Source organism: Rhinoraja longicauda, chromosome 14 (genome assembly GCF_053455715.1).
Source record: "Rhinoraja longicauda isolate Sanriku21f chromosome 14, sRhiLon1.1, whole genome shotgun sequence".
NCBI classification, from domain to species: Eukaryota; Metazoa; Chordata; class Chondrichthyes; order Rajiformes; family Arhynchobatidae; genus Rhinoraja; species Rhinoraja longicauda.
This window is the reverse complement of record NC_135966.1, coordinates 14323883-14335951: the sequence shown is the minus strand read 5'-3', so window position 1 is coordinate 14335951 and position 12069 is coordinate 14323883. Positions and strand designations below refer to the sequence as shown.

Sequence of the window (12069 nt, the reverse complement as noted above, 5' to 3'; positions counted from 1 at the left end):
CCAAGAATCTAAGCAAGAAGCCAAAATAGGTTCAGTTCAAGATTTTGGGCCATCCCACCCATTGCTGTTAAGCAGTCTTGAAACTAGCAGACTATTTTTCTACAACTCATTCAATTAGATTCAGGTTGATTTACTTCAAAGCCAACTGTCACTTTGCCCAAAATAAATCTATCAAAAATCTAGATTAATCTTGCTCAAGGGGTCCAAAGGGAGATGACTGGTCCCTTAATGCGGGCCTGAGAGCAGGGAAGTGGGACACGTGGCCACATTGCCAAGGAGGACAGGAGTGGCATGTACATGCCAACCCCTGCGATCTTGGTTCCCATCTCTCATTTTTTTCTTAGCAGTGTTTATCTTCTGGCTCTTGCCAGGAACCATCTTAACATTCCAGACCACAGGTTTGATAATTTACTACTTAGGTCCTAGACCTCTGAAGCAGATCCTGATAGTGGCAGGGAGATAGAATGCTGACGGAAGGCATGAGTTATTTCTAGCATCAAACCAAACACTAAAGTAGCTGTTAAAAGTTGCGTATGATCCATGACTGCCAAGGTCAGGACTAGGCTGTTGGATATTGACAGCAACACGCTGGTGATCAGAAGAGGCATGTCATTGAGTGTACAAAATGCATAGAAATAGTGTGAAATGTGTATATCTACATCTGAGATTTTATGTTTAGATTTTGTACATAGTTAATGCTTGAGCAGTTTAAGATTATGTTATTTGAAGAGCAGGTGCTTGGTGGGAGCTATTAGAACCGTGTTACAACGACTTACTTTATCTGTATACATGTCACGCTGACTGATAGTTCAGCTGCTTGTCTCTGCTTTAATGCCTAATTGCAGTTGACATCCTACCCCCAAGCAGATGTATTTTGCCCTATATTCAAGCAATCTTTCAAACCACCTCACCTCTGTCAACTTACAATTGCCCCTTGGGTGTTCTTAGTACAAAACGACTTGTACCATAAGGAGAAACATCGACAAAACTTCCAATGACAAACATTTTCTGAAGAATTAAAACTGTGTTTTTTTTCCGACTTCAATCTGCAAGTGGGGATTTTTGCCAAGAAAACACTTATGAGAAATTCAGGCATACGCTGCATGTGATTTTCCAATTATTTCAGTTATTGGCTCAAGAGCCAGGGAGAGTATATGCCAAGTTCCTGATACCCACTGCAGGAAGGGAGAGTTCCAGACCAGGAGCCCGGATTTATTCTGATAAATTCTACATTGGGCAGGTAAACTGCCCCAATTACTGCCATCAATTGAAAATGAAAATTGAACCAACTGGTTTAAGACCTGCGCCAAAATGGGCAAGAAAACAATTTCAGAGATTCCTTTGTGAGTATTCCGCAGCGTAACTTCAGTGCCAAAATGTCTGGAATCCATATGAGAGAGAAAAAGGAGTCAGGCAGACTGGGACACTAATCAGTGACAGATAGAATACCAAGCGTGTTGGAGAGCGGGAGACAAGCTGGAAAGATTGTGTGTGGAAACCGTGAAAAATAAATTCATGTTTTTAATCTGCACAAATTCACTCAAAAATATTCGATGGAAGTGAAAAACAAGTTGTTAATAATTGGTTTTGAAAACATTTTATAATAATACCACATTTTCAGTTGACTCTCATATTGAAAAATGATAACTGTTCTTGCGTTGAAAGCCAGTTGAAATTGCACTTGGATTTTAAGAAAATCATTATTTTTCAAAGTCTGAAGGCCTGATTGAAGTTGGAAATCCCTCTCAAAGTCTGGAGAACGTGTGCAGATGGGCCTATTCCCAGCAGAAGTCTGACACAAGTCACGCAGAATATCACGATCATGCTATCTTTCTAACAAGGCAAGATTTTGGTCCATCGGGAATGCAAGGTACTGTACTCCATTCAGACTGGCAATGATTTTTATTTCTTTGCTTAGATACAGTATAGAATATCACGTTGATAAATAATTCACCTTAAAGTCATCAGCATTCCAGTTCAAAAGTAATGCATGGAATGATGAAAAATGAGCTGAGGGGGAGTAGAGGGTGGGGATGTGAGGTCCATTTGATATCGAGTCTCAGCCTGATGAGCCACAGACCTTAAAGGTTATCCACAGGCAATCTGCCAGTCACATCTGTTTGAATTTTGTGCTACTGTCAATAACCTGAGGGGAAAAAAACTATGACTATAATGATGTGGATACGTTGGGTTTGTGGGGGTGGATGTAAGGTGTGAGTAATGATCAGGATGGAGAGACTCACCATTATCCTCTTAGTATAAATGTGATTTGTATTTCCCAGCCGCATTTCAAATAAGTTATTTTTTTAACAAGAACATCTGTCCAGTGGTCTGACGTTACAAAGCACAAGCTAGCTCGTGTACATCAGGTTTTCCAGAAAGTAAGCAATTTGCGTTGAGAGCAAAAAGAGTATTAAATATGTTGATTAAATATATTCCGCCTAGGATATCTCAGCTGATACGATACGTAACCACCATCATCTCCGAATGTTACGGCAAACTGGTGGGCATGTTGACACTTTGCTGCCTGTTTGATGCTTATAAAATGCCAAATTTGCTAAGTCCATTCACAAATACATTGTTAGATATTTTAGAGTAATAATAGACATAAATTATAAGCCTCTGGAAAATAGTCTAACTGGAAAAAATAAATGCATTGTTGCACAGATTTTGCTTATTGTCATATTCTATGCTCGGTAGAGGGAATCCAGTTATTAATTATTGGTGATTTGTCATGCATGCATTGGTTAGCTTACTGATTTTAATCTGCCTGACACAATAAATAGTTATATTTCCTCTGTGTTTATTTTCAGAGTTGGTGTAGCAAATACCATCTTACATGATGTGGAATATTTTACAAATTAAAGCAGAATGAAATATGAAAGATATTTGGTCAATCTAACCACAACAATATCACTGGTAGAGATAATTAAGAAAAACTTGCATTTATATAATCTTAAGAGAAAAATGTGGTAATTATCGCCAACAAGGTTGAAAAGAAACACAATTGTCATTTTTGGTGCTTGTATGATATTTATGGTGTCCTGTCATTACAGGTTATGCCCCAGTTACAGGTATGTGCCATCCAGTGCGAAGTTGCACCCTGAATCATGAGGATGGCTTTTCATCAGCATTTGTAGTTGCTCACGAGACTGGACATGTGTAAGTCTTAATCCTTGCAGTTACAGAGCAAATAAAGAATGCTCATCCAAAGAGCAAGATTAACAGTGTTAAGCATACAACAGCAACTTGCACTAATTGAATAATTTGATACCAATATATCAGTAAACGTGTGTTTTACAGAGGAAATGGTACCCAAATCAATTGGAAAAATACAGAGTGGAACTTTGATCAAAATAGGGTGCATTTCAGATGGCACTTACAGGTGAAAGGAGAGCAGGTGTGTTCCAAAAAGAGGGGGCCCAGTTACATGCTCTGCCTGGAACAGTAGAATGAGAGATCAAAGTTGCATTGAGTGAGACAATTGGAAAATGTCAGAGAAGAACGATCAGAGCAAGTTCCAAAGCTGGAATTGGAAATAAGAAAGCAAGACACAAAATGCTGGAGTAACCCAGCGGGACAGGTAGCATCTCTGGAGAGAAGGAATGGGTGACTTTTCAGGTCGAGACCCTTCTTCAGATTGGAAATAAAGACATGGATTTGAAATTGTGGCAGGCGCCAGTCGTGATGATGAGCAAATGGAGCTGAATATCGGAAAGAACTAAGATTTTAAGAAGGAAGATGATAGTAAGAAGATCTTTATGGAGATTTTTGACAAAAGTGAGTGTAGAGCTGGCAAAATCCACTCACTTTTGGCTGCTAAAGATTGGTCAACGCATGCAGTTGTGCACTATTAATGGCACTAAGATACCGGCTCAACACTATTAATGGCACTAAGACACCGGCTCAACAAAAGGCCAGTAGACTAAACTGTTGAGTATATTGTTCCTGGATGCTTTGGTGATAATTTAATGCTTCAGATGTACACATCTGTTGTAACATGTTACAATGTCCCACAATTTGCTTTTGTCCCTACCATAAGGAGATGTAAGGGTCATAGGACTGTGTTCTTCTCTGAAACAAATGGGAAACCATGTCTGAAGCAGAGGCTTGCTCACCAACCATAGCCAAACCTCTATGAGGTCCTTGATCACTTGTAAATGTATATTGAAAGACTATCACACAATATTTGCAGAGGTTTCAGTAAATTGAAACATTTAGAGCGAAAGAAGGGGAAGCTTAATTGATGCAGATATTCTTAAAGAAACAAAAGATCTGTACTTCTTTAACATTTGCATTACATGTTGTGCAATATTGCTGTTATGAACATTTCTGTCATAAATTTTATTTTGTTTTACACCAATATTTGAAGAAACTGATTTGGCAACTATTCTTTTCCTCTCTTTATGCTAAGTATTATTTGTTAAATTGTCTTTAACTGCAGTATTTCACTCTTGGTGTTTCAACACGAATGGGGGATGTTAGGCAGAAGGCAGGTGCCTGAGGGTGTTTGCAGCCAACCTGCAATGCACTGCGCACAACTGCTTCAACTTCCCGTCGGTCAGCAGACTGCCAGTGGTGGAGCTTTGCCATCTGCAACTATCACACTCGCGGGCAAACTGTGGCATCACAGCTATCGTGTTTGTGGCAGATTCTGGCTAACATTAGCTAATGTGCCGCAGGCATATGGATAGAACTGTAGCTTGAACAGCTACATCCCACACTTGCATCTATTCTCCTTCTGAGAAACATCACACTTGATTGGAGGAAATGAGTCACATTTCTGTCGAGCTCTTCACATCAGAAAATACTTTACAGGCAATACATTGATATAAAAGCAGAAAACACAAGGCAGGCTGGCAATAACCAAAGCAGTCATTTAGAGAAGGGAGCCTCTACTTCTGAAGAGCTGGTTAATTAACATCTGCATTTGTTTTAGGATTCCCTTCCCAATTCAGCATTTACATAAAATCTGAAATATCAACAAACAACTTCCTGCCATTCCAACACAGGAGTAGTTTTTCATTCTTTAAATCGCCCCTCCCTTATTACATTAACCATGTAATTATCTGTTACCTGCAGCTACCGCCAATGTCAGATGCACTTGAAGTGCCCTACATGCAGTTTTCAAACAAAGTAATGAGAAAAAAAAGAAAATTCAACATCAGTATGAAATACCAAAACATTGAACTTGATAGTCATCAAATGAGCACATTGTATTTATGTAGAATATTATCCGATTTGATTGAATAGCATGCAAAACAAAACTTTTCCCTCTACCTCAGTGCACGTGACAATAATAAACCTAAACGTACACATTAGTATCCTGACTTATGGTCTCTCTTCATGCTCAACACTTTTGTTTTGGTGCTCAAGCACTTAGTGTACAAACATATACGGTTAAAAAGCCACCATTTGTGTTCAAATGTAATATGGTGAATGCTTTTCATTTCTTTTCCATCCATTAGTTTGGGCATGGAACATGATGGCCAAGGCAATCATTGTGGAGATGAGATTAAAATGGGGAGCATCATGGCACCTTTGGTTCAAGCTGCATTTCATCGTTTCCATTGGTCACGCTGCAGTCAACAGGAGCTGAGCCGATACATACAGTGAGTGGGAGAGTTAAAAATCAGTTCCATACGGTTAGTTGATCTACAAGCGATCAATATTGAGCCCAGCAGTTAAATGCTGCCTCGTCTTTACTTTACATTCTCACTCAAAAATAAGTATTTTGTGTTTCTGTGTTCAAAGATATTACAGATAAATCTGCTTCCCTGTGCACAATAACAATACCCCCCAACAGAGAAACAGCTGCAAGTATTCAAATGTCCATTTAGCTTTTTTTAGTTGTGTTCCCGAAAGGCCCTGTAAAAAGAAATAGCCGTTGGCATCTGAGCTTACCCACAGACGATCAGAGCTACTTATTTATCATATTCCCCCTTGTCTGGTGACTCACTGCCTAGAAACCCGGGGATAGAAATGGGATCACACAGCTCTAAATCAGGCAGCACTATGCTGCTGACAATAGACAGTCTGGCACGTTGCAACTTTGTGTACATTTCTTGATATCTTGCCATCCATTGGGAAATCAGGCCTCTGATTTTTCGATGAGTTCCCGGTTTGCCCTAACGGCCTCTTATTCCGTCATAAGGTCATAAGGAATAGGAGTAGAATTAGGCCATTCGGCCCATCAAATCTTCTCCGCCATTCAATCATGGCTGATCTATCTCTCCCTCCTAACCCCATTCTCCTGTCTTCTCCCCATAACCTCTGACACCCGTACTAATCAAGAATCTATCTATCTCAGCCTTAAAAATATCCACTGACTTGGCCTCCACAGCCTTCTGTGGCAAAGAATTCCACAGATTCACCGCCCTCTGTCCAAAGAAATTTCTCCTTCCTAAAAGAACGTAATTTAATTCTGAGGCTATGACCTCTAGTCCTAGACTCTCCCACTAGTGGAAACATCCTCTCCACACCCACTCCATCCAAGCCTTTCACTATGCTGTATGTTTCAATGTTGCCCCCTCATTCTTCTAAACTCCATAACGTCATAAAACGTCCCGAAATTATCTCAACATAAATGCAAACCATGAAATATATTTGTTTTGGGATTTTCAGTCTAACAGATATGACCGATTTATTTTCTCACAGAAATATTCGTTTCTCGCAGAATAAATAGGTTTTACTTGCCCCATAATTCCCTAAAACCACATAGTTTTCAATCTCTAGTTCTCAAACTGCAGTCTTTGTCCTCACTGAGATCTCTGACCTTTAACAACTTTAAATAAAAGCTTGCTTGGTCATTGATCGTTTTGCCCACATGGATCAATGTCACAGCCACTCTCAGCAGCCTAGCCTTCGGATAATTTCCACGTCTCTGTCACATCTCACAGTTTGGTGTTCACTTCTACATCAGGGAGATCACTAAACTCGATGTTCAAGAAGGGAAAACCTTCTCGGCTTTTTCTTTGTACCCCAGGAGCAGGTAAGGTGGTCACAGACATGTGCTTGAATTGCAGTCTTCGACAAAATGTCTCTTATCCATAGATTGTGCTCATGTCCATACATAGCCGTCCCTGGCAACCTCAATCCAGGAGAACATATCTGCAACCTTATAGGTTTTCCATGGCTCACTTGCACAAAGACCATGCGGAAAGAGAACAAGCACTACTCTCCGCCAGCCTATCCGAATATCTCCTGCCCCTTGGGAGGACTCTCTCAACGCCTCCCATTGTTGTCCTGTAGCTAGTGGTGTTGCTTTTGTTGCGATACATTCCATTAGAAAAAAGGTTCAGTGTTGGCATTTGTTATGCAGCTGACTGAGAATTAGGGGAACTTGAAAATATCTGAAGGGAATCTTGCACTGATATCAACCATGCTAGTTTCAGTATGTGTTACGCAGGGAACCTGACAATATGCGTCTTAGAACCTCGTAATTGAAGTTTTCGATCTTCTCGATCCGCAACTTCCACAGAATTAGGATGCTGCACAATTGAGCAAAGAGCAATTTTGACTGCAATCTCCAAACTATCCTCCACCATGCAGTACTCTGATCTGAGCTGGGAATGGGAGTGACCAGTAGTTATCTTCCCCTTCCTCCTCTGGTTATTATAACCTCCTTACCAGGCCTAGCCAGACGACTGTTCATGTGCATTTGAAATAAGAAAGGTACAAGTGGATGATCAGGTGAATTGTGAGGACATCCAAGAGGAGCATGTTTGAACCAAAGATAGACACAAAATGCTAGAGTAACTCAGCGGGACAGGCAGCTTCTCTGGAGAGAAGGAATGGGTGACGTTTTGGGTCGAGACCCTTCTTCAGGATGTTTGAACCATCCTGATGCAGTAACAGTGAAAGGATTCTGAGATGAGAGAGAGCCGTAGAATATGAGAAAGCTATGAATATGACCACATGAGCCCTGCTCCTGAAATTATCATTTCTTATTATGCCCTAATGGGAATAAAGGTCTTGGCTGAATCAAGACATTGTTCTTTAATTGAACAGGTACATTTCCTATTTAGAATTCTGCTCTGGGAACACCTTTAGCCCAGGCTCTTTATTTATTCAGGTAATGGCCAAAATATGGAGATATTCACACAGGTAAGCTAAATCTTGGAGAAATAAGTTAGGACCATTCTAATAAGGAAAGGTAGCAAGGTGAAGGGTATTGGGTAGAGCCTGAAAGGATGGCAGCCAGTCAGAGGGTCTGTAAAATCAGCCCAGAGGTTGAAGTATGCAAAGATCTTGGTTGATTTTCAGGCTGGAGCACACAGTGGTGCAGCAGTTGAGTTGCTGCCTTACAGCGCCAGAGACCGGGTTCGATCTTGACTACGGATATGGAAGAATTTTGAGTAGCATTCATCTAATGAATCAAAACTTGCATACAGTTGTGCAAGGCCTCCATTTGTAGACAAGAGGGGTCTATAATCAATTACACACTTCCTGATGCCATCGTATTAAACAGTTTCCATAGCAATTTATGGGGACAGGCACTTTTATTGCTGTGAGCTCACCCAATGTGATTCTAGTCAAGCAAGCTCAGAAAGAAAGGCTTGTCACAGTAAGAACATTGCAATAATTGGAAGTTCACGCTTCTAATGCATCAAATTTTAATCTGGAAAATAAAAATGTTTACATTACCTTAGAACTATTATGCTAAGATGATGAGTTTCTGATTGTGAAGCCATGTAGGGCTTACATCGCCAGTTTGATCCTGATTACGGGTGCTGTCTGTACGGAATGTGTACGTCCTCCCCTTGACCTGCATGAATTGTAAATTGTTCCCAGTGTGTGTGTAGGATAGCGTTAGTGTGCGGGGATCGCTGGCCAACGTGGACTCAGTGGACCGAAGAGCCTGTTTCCGTGTGGTATCTCTAAACTAGACTCGACTAAAGGCCCATCAAGCTTGTTCCATTGCAGGACTCCTGACATTTCTCTTGGTTATAGTTAAGAATTCCCAGGGGTTAGAAGAGATCTTCCCAGAAACTGGTCCTCCAATGATTATCTGGCCTAGGAAAACAGATCAAAGGCACTGGGTTGCGGGGCAGGCAATGAAAATCCAGGCCGTTTCTGTTGAGATAGAATTCATTAAAAGTTATTTTGACATTTTGCATCTTGTTTGCTGGGGCAGTGAATATGAAAGTACTTCATATTAAGTTACACTTTCCTTTGCAGTTCCTATGATTGTCTTCGCGACGATCCATTTGAACACGACTGGCCATTGCTTCCACAACTTCCCGGCATTAATTACTCTATGAATGAACAATGCCGCTTTGACTTTGGAGTGGGCTACATGATGTGTACAGCAGTAAGTGTGATCAGAGTGGTTTCAAACCCACAGACTATTTTAAGACAATACATAAAATACAAAGGTTTGGATTTTGACAATATGACAATAGTAGTTTGCTAAAACTCACAAACTGATTTATTTCCAAAATAAATATGATTTACATCGTGAATACAAGTGAAGTAACAGCTGAATTGGATAGAAATGGCTTTGCCTTGATCTTGGCCGATATTAAACATATTTTGGCATCATACCAATTTCTATTAAGCGCTGCAGAGCTGCCTAAACTCAGCGGGCAAGAGTTATTAAAATATGTGAAATGCACTATTTTCTCTGCGATTGGTCTTGTTGAACACCAGCTACAACTCATTCTAGGAAATTTGGCATGCACAGTTTGCTGAGTCTGAATATTCAGATGACAGGTTATTGCACAGACCCAGATGTTCAAGTTTTTCATGAGCTGTCAAGTTTAATTAATAGCTCACGTCGGCCTATGCAGAAGGGTGCGTTTTGCTTTACCTAAATACTCAGTGATCAGACCACTTCTGTGGAGAATGAACTGTGGCGCAGCGGTAGGGATGTAGTCTTACAGCGCCAGAGACCCGGGATCAATCCTGACTATGGGGATCGCTGGTCGGCACGGACTCGGTGGGCCGAAGGGCCTGTTTCTGCGCTGTATCTCTAAACTAAACTGTTTGTTTTAATAGAAACAGGAATTGCAGATACTGGTTCACCAATGAAAGACACAAAGTGCTGGAGTGATTCAGTGGGTCATGGCAGCATCCCTGGAGAACAGGAGTAGGTGATGCTTCGGGTTGGGACCCTTCTGCAATCAGAACCTAGTCTGAACTCAATCTGCTGCCTGACCTGCTAAGTTACTCAAGCATTTTGTGTCTTTCCGAAAGTTTGTTTTAGGTTGATAATAAGTGTGATTAAACTCTTAATTACAAGGTTATATACAATATAAATTCACTATGACTGAAATTTAACAGATTTCTGTATTGTCTTTACTGAGTAATCGTGATTCATTTTATTAAATAATTTTTAATCAGCAATGAACATATGCAATGATCAAAAGGATGTACCAAGATATTACAATTACATGATTTCGTTTCTCAAAACTATTCTGCATTGATGTGGCACTTTGCTGGAGGTCTCCTTGGCAAGAAATTAGAAATGATACCTTTCACTGTTGTGAAATATTAAAATTATTGATATTAACATTTCAATACCTGAAAAAGAACAGAAACTAGATACATTCGCAACAAGTGATTAGAAGAAATGTGGCATTTTTCAGAGCCACCACTGTGCTTGTTTTAAATTTAGCTGTCATGCATATTACTGTAATAATTCTACTGCCAGTTGCCCTTAAAAAAAATCTACACACTCTGGAAATTTGTACATTTCTGGATGAAATTACGTTAATATGCCAAAAATAGCCTGTCTCCTGTACTGGTTTCTTCTGGGAAATGATACACAAGAAGAGATTTAACCACCACACACCACCTCAAACTACACAACCCTCTTCCCCACCTAACATTCCTCCCAAATAACCAAAGTAAAATCATCAGTACATTTGAAACTTCACAGGAAGCAAGCTTTCATGCCTGCAGGGCAGCAAGACATGGGACCACATTCAGAAAACAAAACAAAGTGCTGGAGTAACTCAGCGGCTCTGGCAACATCTCTCGGAGGACACGAAGAGGCAATCATTCGGGCTGGGAACCATCTTCAGACTGATTATAGTGGGGAGGGGCGCGGGGTGGAGAGAGCTGGAGGAGAGGTGGGGTAGGACAAAGCCTGGCAAATGGTAGGTGGACACAAAAAGCTGGGGTAACTCAACGGGTCAGGCAGCATCTCTGGAGAAAAGGAATAGGTAATGTTTCGGGTCGAGACTCTTCTTCAGACTCAGATGTTGTCTGACCCGCTTCGTTACTACAGCTTTTAGTGCCTATCTTCGGTGTAAACCAGCATCTGCAGTTCCTTCCCACACAAGCGGTAGGTAGATACAGGTGAGAAGGTTTGATTGATAGATGGTTGGGCAAAGGACAGAGATGAAAAGACAAAAGGCCGTGAGATAAGGAGAAGCCAGAGGAAGGGATATAGATGGAAGGGGATGGGGGAGTGAGATGAAGGGAAAACAGGGGGGGGTGGGATTGTGGAAGAAATGGGTATGTGACCAGGTGGGGCACTGGGAAGAGGGAGGGGGGGGGGGGGGGTGGGGGCAGGGAAGGGGGAGAGAGGTTTCTTAATTAGTTACCTAAAATTGGAGAATTCCATGTTCATATGGTTGGTTATAAAGTTATCCAAGCAAGATATAAGGGGCTGGTGTTCTAGTTTGCATGCGGTCTCTCTCTGGCAAGAAGGAGGCCCAGGACAGAAAGGTCAGTATGGAAATGGGGAGTTAAAATGGTTAGCAACCGAGAGATCCAGCAGGCCTTGGCCTCTCTCACACAGAGCGCAAGTGTTCGGCAAAATGGTCATCTAGTCTATGCTTGGTCTTGCCGATGTAAAGGAGACCACATTGGGAGCACTGAATGCAGCAGATGGGGTTAGAGGAAGTGCATGCGAACCGCTGCCTCACCTGCAAACCCGCAGATCTTTTGAATGTGGGAAATAAATCGGAGCACCCAGATAAAACACACACGATCACAGGGAGAATGTGGAGACCACACACACTCACACACAAGGGCATGATCAAGCCCAGGTCTCTGGCACAGAGGCAGCAATCCTCCCTTCTTCAGTACTTCTTCAGTATATGGTGCACTATTTTCTTT

At 41.3% G+C, this 12069-nt stretch overlaps 1 protein-coding gene across 1 annotated transcript in view; it reads left to right on the top strand.

The window, feature by feature from the left end:
* Positions 1-12069, top strand: part of LOC144600083 (A disintegrin and metalloproteinase with thrombospondin motifs 2-like) — a 179251-nt gene that overhangs the window by 126758 nt on the left and 40424 nt on the right. The window contains exons 6-9 of the mRNA XM_078411470.1: positions 1714-1870; positions 3057-3162; positions 5469-5612; positions 9181-9313. Of these exons, the coding sequence (XP_078267596.1) occupies positions 1714-1870; positions 3057-3162; positions 5469-5612; positions 9181-9313 (540 nt within the window). The remainder of the gene's footprint in view (positions 1-1713; positions 1871-3056; positions 3163-5468; positions 5613-9180; positions 9314-12069) is intronic.